We start from the raw sequence: 15,524 nt of genomic DNA on the forward strand, positions 1-15,524 counted from the left end.
ACAGGGTATTTGAAAATACAGAGGAGACAAAAAAAAAAAAAAAAGAATAAAGAAGAATGAAACATGCCTACAAGATCTAGAAAATAGCCTCCAAAGGGCAAATCTAAGAGTAATTGGCCTTAAAGAGGAGGTAGAGAAAGAGACAGGATAGAAGGTTTATTCAAAGAGATAGTATCAGAAAACTTCCCAAACCTCGAAAAAGATAATTGACATTCAAGTACAAGAAGGTTATCAAACATCAAGCAGATTTAACATTTAACCCAAAGAAGAATTTTTTTTTTTTTGAGATGGAGTGGAGTCTTGCTCTGTCACCCAGGCTAGAGTACAGTGGTGCGATCTCAGCTCACTGCAACCTCTGCCTCCTGGGTTCAAGTGATTCTTCTGCCCTAGCCTCCTGAGTAGCTGGGATTACAGGCACATGCCACCACACCCTGCTAATTTTTTTGTGTTTTTAGTAGAGATGGGGTTTTGCCATGTTGGCCAGGTTGGTCTCGAACTCCTAACCTCAAGTTATCCACCTCCCTCAGCCTCCTAAAGTGCTGGGATTACAGACATGAGCCACCATACCTGGTCCCTCAAGGCATTTAATAATCAAACTCCCAAAGCTCAAAGAGAAAGAAAGGATCCTAAAAGCAGCAGGAGAAACAAGTAACATACAATGGAACTCCAGTATGTCTGGCAGCAGACTTCTGTGGAAACCTTACAAGCGAAGAGAAAGTGGAATGAGATATTTAAAGTGCTGAAGGAACCTTAGATTACTGCATCTGGAAAAAATATGCTTTAAACATGAAAGAGAAATAAAGACTTTCCTAGACAAACAAAAGCTAAAGGATTTCATCAACATCAGACCTGTCTTACAAGAAATGCTGAAGAAAGTACTTCAATCAGAAAGAAAAGGATATTAATGAGCAGTAAGAAATCATCTGAAAGTACAAAACTCACTGGTAATATTAAGTACAGAGAAAAAACGCAGAATATAACACTGTAACTGTGGTATGTAAACTACTCTTTAAGTAGAAAGACTAAAAGATGAACCAATCAAAATAATAACTATAACAATTTTTCAAGACATAGACAGTACAGGTGTCAAGCAATGGGCTTCTCTCAGGACATCTGGCATAAGTGCTGCAAGACAGGGGCAAGAGTAAGCCCTCCCACAAGAAGTGGAAGTATTATCTGGAGTGCCCCGCTGCCAACAACAAGATTGGCCCCCGCTGCGTCCACACAGTCCGTGTGCAGGGATGTAACAAGAAATACCATACCTTGAGGCTGGATGTAGGGAATTTCTCCTAGGGCTCAGAGTGTTGTAGATACAAAACAAGGATTATCAATGTTGTCTACAATGTGTCCAATAACAAACTGGTCCATACCAAGATGCTGTTGAAGAACTGCATCATGCTCAGTGACAGCACACTCTACTGACAGTGGTGCAAGTCCCAGTGTGCATTGTCCCTGGGCAGCAAGAAGGGGGCCAAGCTGACTCCTGAGGAGGAAGAGATTTTCAATAAAAAACAATCTAAAAAAATTTAGAAGAAAAATATGATGAAAAGAAAAAGAATGCCAAAATCAGCAGTCTTCTGGAGGAACAGTTCCAGCAGGGCAAGTGTCTTGCGTGCATCACATCAAGGCCAGAACAGTGGGGCCCAGCAGATGGCTATGTGCTAGAGGCCTGGAAGTTGGAGTTTTATCTTTGGAAAATCAAGGCCCAGAAAGGCAAATAAATCCTCATCCTTTCTGTCTTTGCTTATGTAATAAAGGTGTTTATTGTTCTGTAACGAGAAAAAAAAAAAGACATAGAAAGTATCATAAGATATAAATAGAAACAACAAAAAGTTAAAAAGCAGGGTGATGAAATCAAGGTGTGTAGAGTTTTTATTACTGGCTGGGCACGGTGACTCATGCCTGTAATTCCAGCACTTTTGGGTGCTGAGGCAGGTGGATCACTTGAGTCCAGCAGTTGGAGACCAGCCTAGGCAACATAGAGAAACCCTATCTCTACCAAAAATACAAAAAGTTAGCTGGGCATGGTGGTGCATGCCTGTAGTTCCAGTTACTCAGGAGGCTGAGGAAGGAGGATTGCTTGAGCCCAGGAGGCAGAGGTTACAATGAGCCAAGATCATACCACTGTACTCCAGCTCAGGTGTCAGAATGAGACCCTGTCTAGAAAAAAAAAAAGTTTTTATTACTTTTCTTCTTTTTGCTTATTTGTTTGTTATCCAAGCAATATTAAGTTGTTATCAGCATAAAATAATGGGTTTTAGTATTTGCAAACCTCATGGTAACCTCACAATGGATATACAAAAAATAAAAAGCAAGAAATTATATCATACCACCAGAGAAAATCACCTTCAATAAAGGAAGACAGGAAGGAAGGAAAGAAGGAAGAGAAGATCACAAAACCAGAAAACAAATAACAAAATGGCAGGAGTAAGTCCTGCCATTACACTGAATGTAAATGGCCTAAACTTTCCAATTAAAAGACACAGAATGGCTGAATGGATAAAAAAACAAGACCCAGGCCAGGCATGGTGGCTCACTCCTATAATCCCAGCACTTTGGGAGCACACCATGACCAGCCCAACAGAATTAATATTGTTAAAGTGTCTTTACTACCCCCCAAATATCTACAGATTCAATGCAATCTCTATCAAAATACCAATGACATTCTTCACAGATATAGAAGAAACAATCCTAGGCTGGGTGCACTGGCTCACGCCTGTAATCCCAGCATTTTGAGAGGCCAAGGTGCGTGGATCACCTGAGGTCGGGAGTTCGAGACCAGCCTGACCAACATGGAGAAACCCTGTCTCTACTAAAAATACAAAATTAACTGGGCATGGTGGTGCATGCCTGTAATCCCAGCTACTCAAGAGTCTGAGGCAGAAGAATTGCTTGAACCCAGGAGGCGCAGGTTGCGGTGAGCCAAGATCATGCTATTGCACTCTAGCCTGGGCAACAAGATTGAAACACTGTCTCAAAAGAGAAAAAAAAGACCTAAATCTAAGGCTATGAAACTACTACAAGAAAACAACTGGGTGAAACTCTCCAGAATATTGGAGTGGGCAAGATTTCTTGAGTAATACCCCATGAATATAGGCAACAAAAGCAAAAATAGACAAATGGGATCATATCAAGTTAAAAAGCTTCCTCACAGCAAAGGAAATAACAACGTGATAAGACAACCCATAGAATGGGAAAAAATGGCCGGGCGCAGTGGCTCAAGCCTGTAATCCCAGCACTTTGGGAGGCCGAGACGGGCGGATCACAAGGTCAGGAGATCGAGACCATCCTGGTTAACACGGTGAAACCCCGTCTCTACTAAAAAATACAAAAAACTAGCCGGGCGAGGTGGCAGGCGCCTGTAGTCCCAGCTACTCGGGAGGCTGAGCCAGGAGAATGGTGTAAACCCGGGAGGCGGAGCTTGCAGTGAGCTGAGATCTGGCCACTGCACTCAACCGGGGGCGAAAGGGAAACCCCCGCCCCAAAAAAAAAAAAAAAAAAAAGAATGGGAAAAAATATTTGCAAACTACCCATCTGACAAGGGATTAATAACCATAATATATAAAGAGCTCTAACAACTCTAATAAGTTTGGATGTGTGACCCCACTGAAATCTCATGTTGAATTGTATTCCTCAGTTTTGGAGGTGGGGCCTGGTGGGAGGTGATTGGATCATGGGGATAGATTTCTCATAAATGGTTAAGCACCATCCCCTTGATGCTGTCCTCATGATAGTGAGTTCTCATGAGATCTGGTTGCTTCAAAGTGTGCCTCCCATCCCTGCTCTTGCTTCTGCTTTCACCATGTGACATGCCTGCTCTTCCTTCACCTTCCACCATGATTATAAGCTTCCTGAGGCCTCCCCAACAGCAGATGCTGCTATGCTTCCTGTGCAGCCTGCAGAACCAGAAGCCAATTAAACCTCTTTTCTTTATAAATTACCCAGTCTCAGGTATTGCTCTTTTTTTAAAATTTCCTTTTTCTTTTTTTGTTTTTGGAAACAAAGTCTCACTATGTTGCCCAGTCTAGTTTCAAACCCTTGGGCTCAAACAATCCTCCTGCCATGGCCTCCCAAAGGACTGGAATTACAGGCATGAGTCACCACACCTGTCTTAGTTATTTATAGCAATGCAAGAATGGCCTAATACAAATTCTGTAGGAAAAAAAAATCTAATAATCCGATTTAAAAATAGGCAAAAGATCTAAATGGGACATTTCTTAAAAGAAGACATGAAAATAGCAAACAGGGGTGGATCTCCTGAGGTCAGGAGTTTGAGACCAGCCTGGCCAACATGGTGAAACCCTGTCTCTACTAAAAATACAAAAATTAGCTGGGCGTGGTGGTGGGTGCCTGTAATCCCAGCTACTCAGGAGGCTGCGGCAGGAGAATCACTTGAACCTGGGAGGCAGACGTTGCAGCAAGCTGAGATCGTGCTACCTGCACCCCAACCTGGGTGACAGAGCGAGACTCTGTCTCAAAAAAAAAAAAAAACTTTGGGAGGTCGAGGCGGGTGGATCACGAGATCAGAAAATTGAGACCATACTGGCCAACATGGTGAAACCCCATCTCTATTAAAAATACAAAAATTAGCTGGGCGTGGTGGCACGCACCTGTAGTCCCAGCTACTTGGGAGGCTGAGGCAGAATAGCTTGAACCAGGGAGTCGGAGGTTGCAGTGAGCTGAGATCACGCCACCACGCTCCAGCCTGGCGACAGAGCCAGACTCTGTCTCAAAAAACAAAAACAAAACAAACAAAAAACAAACAAAAAACAAAAAAATGATTTGGAAACAACCTAAGTGTCCATAAACAGATGAATGGGCTGCTCTGTCTATGGAGTAGCCATTCTTTTGTTTCTTTACTTCTCTAATAAACTTGCTTTAAAAAAGAAAACAAAAACAAAGAACCCAGATGAATGGATAAAGCAAATGTGGTACATACACATAATGGAGTGCCATTCAGCCATAAAAAAGAATGAGAACCTATCATTTGCAACAACATGGGTGGTCATTATGTTAAGTGAAATAAGGCAGGCACAGAAAGACAAACATTGCATGCTTTCACTTATCTGTGGGCACTGAAAATTAAACTCATTCACTTATCTGTGGGTGCTAAAAATTAAACTCTTTGAATTCATGGAGATAGATTATAGAAGGATGGTTACCAGAGACTGTGAAGGGTAGTCGGGGAGAAGAGGGGAGGGAATTGGGGATGGTTAATGGGTACAAAAAGAGAAAAAGGGCCGGGCACAGCGGCTCACGCCTGTAATCCCAGCACTTTGGGAGACCGAGGCAGGTGGATCACTTGAGGTCAGGAGTTTGAGACCAGCCTGGCCAACATGATGAAACCCCATCTCTACTAAAAATACAAAAAATTAGCCGGGCCTAGTAGCCTGAGCCTATAATCCCAGCTACTTGGGAGGCTGAGGCAGGAGAATCGCTTGAACTGGGTGGCAGAGGTTTTGGTGAGTCGAGATCATGCCACTGCACTCCAGCCTGGGGGACAGAGCGAGACTCTTGTCTCAAAAAAAAAGAGACATAGTATTTGCTAGCATGACAGGGTAACTATAATAAAAAATAATTTAATTGTATATTTTAAAATAACTAAAAGAGTATAATTGAATTGTTTGAAACACAAAGGATAAATGCTTGAGGCGATGGATACCCTATTTACCTTGATATTATTATTATGCATAGCATGGTTGTATCAAAACATCTCATGTAACCCATAAATGCATACACCTACTATGTACCCACAAAAATTTTAAAAATAAAGTCATGACTGCCACCTCTCTTCCAACATCCCCACCCATCTCACAGTACTCTCATGGTTCTCTCAAGCTGTGCCCCTGGAGTCCCAAGGGTACAGCTTGATATTGCTGAGAGGATTCATCTATCAGGTAAGGTACTAAACTAGATATGCAAGATCATTTCCAGATATGCTATTCTGATCATTCATTCAACAGATTCTTATTGAGCTCCTACATCTTGATGGATACTATTTAAGTGGTGTGGCGAAAGCAGTGAGCAAAACAGACATGGTCCGTCTTTATGCCATCTACCAATCTATGGTTTTATGGCTCCAGTGGATGCCCTTTCCTTCAGATTTTTTTTTCTTTTTTTTTCTTTTGGTTCTCTTCTTACCTATCTGATGGTATCTCCTTTGCTCATTCAATTGTTGTTTTTCCTCATTCCTGTCATACTTGACACCCTCCAATCTTTTCTGAATTCTCTTTTAAATTCCCTTGTATGCTTTTTTCTTTGGCCATCTCTTCTAGTATATCTAGCCTTATAGACTATTAGATTTGTCTTCCTAAATATGTTTCCAAGCTCAAAACCTCTCGATTACTCGCCATTGTCTATTGGATTAAAAAGCTTGTTTTTGAGGCCTTTAGCTGGATATTTCAATCCACTTCTCCAGACTTATCTCCACTTGACACTGTCACCTTTGGGTGGATTGGACGACCCCTGCTTCCTTTTTCCTCCTTTGATCCTTTCCTTGCCTTCCTGTTCCTTGGGGTCTTTGTTTTTTAGATCCCAGGAAAACTATGTCTCCACCTGAAATCCTCTCTTTCATTTAAAGCTCATTGCTAATGGTAACATGTGTATGTGGCCTTCACAGAGGAAAGTGAACTTGTCCCCTCTCTGAACCACAGGGTACCTGTATGGCACTCTGTTTTTCTTCTCAGTCAGTTCATCAGTCCTTGAGATTTGTTGTTATATTTTAATAGGATCTAGTATTGTTATTTGCATAATATAGGTATTCAGTAAATATTTATTGACAGATTAATGGATTACACAATAGGATTATACAACTTAATTTAAAGAGAAAATTATATCTTATGGATGTAAAAAATCTATAAGCAGTTTTGAAGGTAAACTATTTCTTGAGCAGCTACTATGTGCCATGTACTGTTCTAGGCACTGAGGATAACCACAGTGAATAAAACAGTTTACAAAATATTGTATAAAAATGATGGTAAGTGCTTTGAAGCAAGATAAATGAGGATAAAATGGATGGATAACGAAGGAGATGCTACTTAACATAGGGGATAGAGGGAGGCTTCTCTGACAGACTGGCAGACATTTGAACAGAGATACATATAAGAGCCCACTATCCATTGGGATTAATTTAAAAATGGTCAGTAAGTTATACTTGAAAAAATTTGATTTTGATTTTTATTCTCACCCTGTTACATATATATGCATTATTTAAAAATTAAGGTCTCATTGATAATGTCTATTGGGATTTGTTTCTCATAAAAAAATACAGTAAGATAACTCTTGAATGTCTCTTAGTATAGTTGGAAAAATGCTAAAATTGTAATGTTTTAGTAACTTACGATAATGTTATCAAGAGAGTCATATTTCTAACTATAAATTTCAGAATTGATGGAGCCAAAAGAAATTTAGACAGAACACTGGATAAAAGAACACCTCTATTACCACCACCTGATTATCCTCAAACTGTAAGTTTATGTTTTCTCTTTAAAAAGTTTATCCTTAGATCATTTTAATTTGTAGTTAAGACAATCTCAATATAACCGGTGTTTTTAAAAGGAATAATAAATATATTTAAAACTATATATTTAATTTTTAAACAATTTAAATTAATTTAAAAATGTTCTCCTTGATTTAATTATATCTTGTTTGTTTTTGACAGATGACCAGTGAAATCAAAAAAAAAGGAGTGAGTTCAAGTTTTTATATTTCTTGTTTGAAAATGTTAAAGTAAGTTATTGCAAAGTAGTTTCTTCTAAGACCACCTGCTAAGTCCCATTCTAGAAAACAAATAAATTTAGAAACTGAGGTTTTTATTTTCTTTTCCCAAGGGAACAAACATGGCATGAACAACAATATGGCAATATAGATTTTTGTTTTGTTTTGTTTTAGACAGGGTCTTGCTCTGTCACCAAGGCTGGAGGGCAGTGGTGCGATCTTGGCTCACTGCAGCCACTCGGGCTCAAGCAGTCCTCCCACCTCAGCCTCCTGAGTAGCTGGGACTGCAGTCACATGCCACCATGCTTGGGTACTTTTTAAAATTATTTGTAGAAATGAGATATCACTATATTGCCCAGGCTGGTCTTGAACACCTGGACTCAAGTGATCCTCCCACCTTGGCCTCTCAAATTGCTAGAAACACAGGTGTGAGCCACTGTGCCCGACCAATATGGGTTTTAAGAATTACATTTTTGTTGGCATTCACTATTTGCAGATTAATTATGTAAATATTTTCATTCTTATTCCAAACAACTGAAAAAAACTCAAAGTGGCAGTTATAAAGGAAATCCATCTCTCTTTTTCATTAGGGTAATAATTGAGTATTCTAATATTGATATAATGATATAGTAGCCACTCAGCAAATATGTATTGAGAATCTGTTATGTGCTAGCTACATGCTAGGTGCTAGAGATTAAAAAAAAAAAGAAAAAAGACACTGACTGCATGAGTGACAACAGGGGACTATGATATGATTGGTGGAAAGACAAAAACGTAAAATTTCTTTACTGGCAAAGCATAACAGAAACATACAGAGCTGGAGACATGAAAGAGGAAATCATGCAGCATGTTTTCAGATGGGATATAAGCTTCTCAAGTCCCTTAAAATTCACTTTGGGGGATAGAGACTGAAGATGTGAATTCAGCCTCTATGAATTTAGGAGATTTGGAAGAAACTCTTTTTAGCTTTTCCTGGTTTTGGTTTTGGTTTTCAAAATGCTCTTCTTCCTCCTTACCTGGCCACCCAACATTTCTGGAGAATTTGAATGTTGATCTTTCTTTTTACTAGGTATAATTACTGATACACAACAATCCCAAAACATTAATAAATATTTAATGTATAAATTGCCAAATGTATTTAATATTTTTGTGTATGTGTTTAGTATCCTCATTGTTCCTAGCCAGGCATACAGTCATTCACAACTGAGCCCACTGCTCTTGGCAATATGGCTTCTAGGAATTCCATCACTTCATCATGAATGTCACCAGTAACTACTAACTGCCAAATTCAAAGGATATTTTTTATTTTATTTATTTATTTTTTTGAAATGGAATCTCACTCTGTTTCCCAGCCTAAAGTGCAGTGGTGCAATCTTGGCTCACTGCAACCTCCATCTCCCGACTTCCAGTGATTCTCCTGCCTCAGCCTCCCGAGTAGCTGGGATTACAGACATGTGCCACCACGCCTGGCTAATTTTTGTATTTTTAGTAGAGATGGGGTTTCACCATGTTGGCCAGGCTGACCTCAAGCTCCTGACCTCAGGTAATCAACCCATCTCAGCCTCCCAAAATGATGGGATTACAGGTGTGAGGCATCTTGCCTGGCCAAAAGATATTTTTTCTATACCTCTCTCTCGGACCTCCAACTGTCTTTTTTTTTTTTTTTTTGGGGGGGACAGTCTCCCTCTGTCAGCTAGGCTGGAGTGCAGTGGCGCGATCTTGGCTCACTGCTACCTCTGTCTCCTGGGTTCAAGTGATTCTCCTGCCTCAGACTCCTGAGTAGCTAAGATTACAGGCGCCTGCCACCATGCCCAGCTAATTTTTTTATTTTTAGTAGAGAAAGGGTTTCACCATGTTGGCCAGGCTGGTCTTGAACTCCTGACCTCCAGTGATCCACCTTGGCCTCCCAAAGTGCTGGGATTACAGGAGGAGCCCCCGTGCCCAGCCTCCACCTGTCTTTAAAAAAAACTTTAGGCCGGGCGCGGTGGCTCAAGCCTGTAATCCCAGCACTTTGGGAGGCCGAGACGGGCGGATCACGAGGTCAGGAGATCGAGACCATCCTGGCTGACACGGTGAAACCCCGTCTGTACTAAAAAATACAAAAAACTAGCCGGGCGAAGTGGTGGGCGCCTGTAGTCCCAGCTACTCGGGAGGCTGAGGCAGGAGAATGGCATGAACCCCGGAGGCGGAGCTTGCAGTGAGCTGAGATCCGGCCACTGCACTCCAGCCTGGGCGACAGAGCAAGACCCCCCCAAAAAAAAAAAAAAAAAACAAAAACAAAAAAAAAACAAAAAAAAAACTTTGATCAGTGGAACGGAATAGATGACCCATAAATAGACTCACACAAGTGTATATAGCCAGCTGATTTTTTCTTTTTTCTTTCTTTTTCTTTTTCTTTTTTTTTTAGAGATGGGGGTCTCTCTTTGCTGCCCAGGCTAATCTTGAGCTCCTGGGCTCAAGTGATCCTTCTGCCTCAGCTTCCTGAGTAGCTGGGACTACAAGAGCATGCCACCATCCCCCCGATTTTTGACTAAGTTGCGAAAATCATTCGGTGGAGGAAGAATAGTCTTTTCAACGAATGGGGGAAAGCAATTGGATATCCATAAAATAAAAAAACCTCAGCCTAAACCTCCCACCTTGTACAAAAATTAACTAAAGTTGATCATAGGTGTAAATGTAAAACATAAAACTATAAAAAAATTAGAAAAAGGCATAGGAGAAACATAAACTATAAAACTTTTAGAAAAACCTAGCCTAGGGCAAAGAGTTTTTAGGTATGTCCTCAAAAGCACAATCCAGATTTTTTTTGTTTTTTTTTGTTTTTTTTTTTTTGTTTGTTTGTTTTTGAGACTCAGTCTCACCTTGTCACCCGGGCTGGAGGGCAATGGCGTGATCTCGGCTCACTGCAACCTCCGCCTCCCCGGTTCAAGCGATTCTCCTGACTCAGCCTCCCACAGAAAATTTTTAAAAACTCAGTAAATTAGACTTCATCAAAATTAAAAGCTATTGCTCAGTGAAGGACCCTGTTAAGAGGATGAAAAAACAAGCTACACACTGGGAGAAAATATTCACAAATCGCCTATCCAACAAAGGACTTGTATCTAGAATATATAAGGAACTCTTTAAACTCAACAGTATGAAAGCAAAAAATCTGATTAGAAAATGGGTAAAAACGGCCAGGCGCAGTGACTTACGCCTGTAATCCAAGCACTTTGGGAGGCCGAGGAGGGCGATTCGAGACTAGCCTGGTCAACACGGTGAAACCCCGTCGCTACTAGGAATACAAAATTAGCTGGGTGTGGTGGCACACACCTGTAACCTCAGCTACTAGAGGGGCTGAGGCAGGTGGATCGCTTGAACTCGGGAGGCAGAGGTTGCAGTGAGCCGAGATTGCGCCACTGTACTCCAGTCTGGGCTACAAGAGCGAAACTCCGTCTCAAAAAAGGAAGGAAAATAAAATGGGTAAAAGAAAAATAGGGTGACGCTGTAGCCCGTCGGGAGGCCCCACAGAGCCGCCACAGCCTCCAGCTTTCCCCAACCAAATGTCTCCGCCATCGGCTCCCCGGCGCTACCACGGCAGACGTGGAAGACGGCGACGAACCCTACGCTCTGACCTCTCAGTCCAGGAGCGCAGGCTCCAAGTCGGGGGGCGACAAGATGTTCTAGCTCAAGAAGTGGAACGCGGTGGCCGTGTGGAGCTGGGACGGGGAGTGCGTTACGTGCGCCATTTGCAGAGTCCAGGTGATGGATGCCTGTCTCAGATGTCATGCTGAAAACAAACAAGAGGACCGTGTTGTGGTCGTGGGAGAATGTAATCATTCCTTCCGCAACTGCTGCATGTCCCTGTGGGTGAAACAGAGCAATCGCTGCCCTCTCTGCCAGCAGGACTGGGTGGCCCAAAGAATCAGCAGATGAGAGTGGTTAGAAGCCTTCTTAGTGAAGTTGTTCAGAGCCTGGTGGATCTTGTTATCAAGTGCCCTTGGAAGGCTAGAACACTCCAGGGGATTAATTCTTCAAATAGGAGTCGATGGATCTGTGGTCCTTTGGGACTCATCAAAGGCTTGGTTTAGCATTTTGCCAGCTTTATTTTCAGAAATTCTCAGCAATTAAGAATATGATTTATTAAAGATGATCCTTTCTACCTCTGTGGTATGTGTCACACACATAGCTTAGAAGTGCTATAAAAAAGGAGAGAACTCCAAATTGAATCACCTTTGTAATTTACCCATTTCTATACAACAGGTTGTGGAAGCAGTTTCATTCAGAGGAGAACTTTTTGCATGCTTATGGTTGATCTGTTAAAAAAAAGAATGTTATAGTAACAAATAAAGTGCCTTCTCCCAAAAAAAGAAAGATATGAACAGACATTTTGCCATAGAGGATATATGGATGGCAAATAAGCATGCAAAAGATGTTCAACATCATTAGCCGTTATGCTAATACAAATTAAAACCATGATTCATTTTCACTACATACCTGTTAGAATGGCTGAAATAAAAAACAGTGACAATTTCAGCTGACTTTTGACACCACTGACCATTTATTTCCTTTCTAACATTCCCTTGTATTTATTCATCTGGTTCTCTATTATTTCTCTGTTATCTCCATGGGTTCCTCTTCCTTGACTGGCTGTAGTCACTCGTCTCTTTCCTTGAACCTCCCTGGATGATTCTCTCCTTTTCTGATTTCAACTACCTTTCATATATTGATGACTCCTGGAGACTTTTTTGCACAAATACATCAGATTCAACGTGTCAAAAAAATAAGACCACAAGCTTCCTCCATAAGACTCTTTTTGCTCATTTTCTATTCTAGTTGTTATCACCATCTATCCGGTTACTCATGCTTAAAATACCTGAATCTGAACTTCTTTTTCCCCCTCCCCAACTACCTCCCTCCCATACACTTAGTCCCCAAGAGCTCTATATAGTTCTCAAAACAGTCATTTTCTTGTCCTAGCCTTAGCTTAAAGCTTCATCTCGTCTTGACCACAGTAGCCAACAGCAGCTTCTTTTCTTTTTTCTTTTCTTTTCTTTCTTTTTTTGAGACAGTCTTGCTCTGTCACCCAGACTGGAATGCAGTGGGGCAATCTAAGCTCACTGCAACTTCCACCTCCCGGGTTAAAGCAATTCTTGTGCCTCAGGCTCCCAAATAACTGGGATTACAGGCACATGCCACCATGCCTGGCTAATTTTTTGTATTTTTAGTAGAGACAGGGTTTCACCATGTTGGCTAGGCTGGTCTCAAACTCCTGACCTCAAGTGATCCACCTGCTTCAGTTTCCCAAAGTGCTGGGATTACAGGTATGAGCCACCATGCCCGGCCAGGAATTGCTTCTTAATCAACTACTATGATATTGAGCACCAAAAATAGTTACTTAATGAATGATTGATGAATGAATAAATATAAAAACACATGTTCAGTAAAATATAACAACTGTTATAATAGAAGTGTGAAGAGACTACAGTGAGGGCATAATATAGAAAGTTTAAAAAAATTTTTTTCTGTTTTTTGAGACAGTTTCTCACTCTGTCACCCAGGCTGGTGTGCAGGGGAGTGATCTTGGCTTACTGCAACACCTGCTTCCCAGGCTCAAGCGATCTTCTAGCCTCAGCCTCCTGAGGAACTGGGACTACAGGTGCGAGGCACCACGCTCAGCTAATTTTTATTTTTTATTTTTTTGTAGAGATGGGATTTCCCCATGTTGCCCAGACTGGTCTCTCACTCCTGAGCTGAAAGGGATCCACCTGCTTTGACCTCCCAAAGTGCTGAGATTACAGGCATGAGCCACCATGCTAGGCCAGGAAGTTTTCAAGAAAAATTTTGAAAGTACATCACTTGACTTAGATAGTGTTTTGCTAAGGAAGATTATATACTTTAATTCTAAGGGTCAAACATATTTTTATTTTAGGAGATGAAATGGTTTTAGAAAGGTATAAATTAAATATACGTAATTAGAATAATGAATTTAAATTTCATTTTTTCTTTCTTTTTTCTGCAACAAAAACCACATTCAATAAATTTCCTTTCACTATATAGTCATATAATAATTTTATTCAAGCTTAGTTTTCTATATAACATTTCAGTGCTTGACCCTGACCTGCTTTCTAGAACTGCTATAGGTTTGGGGTATTGAGAAAATATCATCTTTGTCTGTATAATTTATTTATTTGTGAGATACTTAACAAATATCCATGCATACTTGATCCTGTGCTAGATGCTGAAGATTGATGGACAAGATGGACATATAAGCCCTTATGAAGCTTATACTTTAATGAGGAAGACATATAATAATCAAATAAACAAAATTTTTTCTATTTTGTTTAATAAATAAAATTGTGGTAAGTACTCTGAAGAAAATACAGGGTAATATGGTCGATAGTGACTGGTGAGGGAGCGAGGCCATATTAGGCAGGTGGTTAGAGAGGGTATCCCTGAGGTGGTGACATTTATGGAAACCTGAATGGTAGGAAGGAGCCAGCCATGGAAAGACCTGGGGTTGAGAATTTCCCAACAGAGAGAACAGCTTAGTTTAAGTTACCTGAAGGAGAAAACAACTTGGTGTGTTCCAGGAACTGAAAGAAGGCCAGCTTGGCTAGAGCATGCTGATTGAACTCATGGGGTTGGTATAAAATAAACTTGAAAAGGGGATCAGGAGCCAAATATGAGGGCCTTTTATAGGCTATGGTAAGGTGCTTGGATTTTACTCAGAGTGGCAATCAGAAGTCATTGGAGGATTCTACCCATGGGGATAACATAACTTGATTTACTTTTAATGATAAAAAGTCACTTTGACAATTGAAAAAGCCCACTTAGATTCTTTAGAAGATGGATTGTGGCTATGGCAAAAGTATAAAAGAAGAACCAGGTAGTTGTACAAGATAACAGTCTAGGTGAGAGAGAATAGTTTAGACTAGAGTGATAGCAATAGAGCTAGAGAGAAATTGTTAGACTCAGGATATATTTTGGATGTAAATGCGACAGGACTTTCAGATAGGGTGCATGTGGAGGGTGAGGAAAAGAGGAACCAAGGATGATTCTTAGGCTTTGGTCTGATTTTGCAGGGTAATTGGTGACACTTAGGACTATCACAAGACTTTTAAGATTAAGCAGTACATGGGCCAGGCATGGGGGCTCATGCCTGTAATCCCAGCACTTTGGGAGGCCGAGTCGAGTGGATCATGAGGCCAGGAGTTTGAGGCCAGCCTGACCAACATGGTGAAACCCCATCTCTAGTAAAAAGAAAAAAATTAGCTGGGCATGGTGGCCCACGCCTGTAATCCCAGCTACTCAGGAGGCTGAGGCAGGAACATCGCTTGAACCCAGGAGGTGGAGGTTGCAGTGAGCCGAGATTGCGCCATTGCACTCTAGCCTGGGGAACAGAGGGAGACTCCACCTGAAAAAAAAAAAAAAAAAAAGATTAAGCAGTACATTAATGGAGTGGACATAGAAAATGTCTTTCTGTAAGAATTTTGGAGTGAGCAACTAATTGAAAAAAAAAAGTAAGAGACAAAAAATGTCCACCTAGGCTACACATTTAAAAAATCTTTTTATCTCAAATTAATTTTAGACATACAAAAGAGTTGCAGAAAAGAGTACAAAGAATTCCCCTGTATGCTTTATCTGTTCCCATAATGTTAACGTCTTTGCCTGTAACAATGATTACTGTGGTTGTTGCCAAATAGTAATTTTTCTATCATTTCTTTTACATTTTTTGTTGGAATTCTGTAGTAAGAAAGAACTTATAATTTTTTTCTTCATTTATTCATTCATTTAGATCAGTGTGGACTATAGATTTTGTTTTAACC

At 40.7% G+C, this 15,524-nt stretch overlaps 1 protein-coding gene and 2 pseudogenes across 2 annotated transcripts in view; all 3 read left to right on the top strand.

The window, feature by feature from the left end:
- The window catches only part of DNAH12 (dynein axonemal heavy chain 12), a 255,190-nt gene that overhangs the window by 25,394 nt on the left and 214,272 nt on the right, over positions 1 to 15,524 (top strand). For both annotated transcript variants that reach the window (XM_031663270.1, XM_031663269.1), the window contains exons 5-6: positions 7,385 to 7,466; positions 7,661 to 7,687. In XM_031663270.1, the coding sequence (XP_031519130.1) occupies positions 7,385 to 7,466; positions 7,661 to 7,687 (109 nt within the window). The remainder of the gene's footprint in view (positions 1 to 7,384; positions 7,467 to 7,660; positions 7,688 to 15,524) is intronic.
- Positions 538 to 1,864, top strand: LOC101018754 (annotated as a pseudogene).
- Positions 8,168 to 12,797, top strand: LOC108583940 (annotated as a pseudogene).

The sequence above is a fragment of the Papio anubis genome, chromosome 2, assembly GCF_008728515.1.
Source record: "Papio anubis isolate 15944 chromosome 2, Panubis1.0, whole genome shotgun sequence".
NCBI lineage: Eukaryota > Metazoa > Chordata > Mammalia > Primates > Cercopithecidae > Papio > Papio anubis.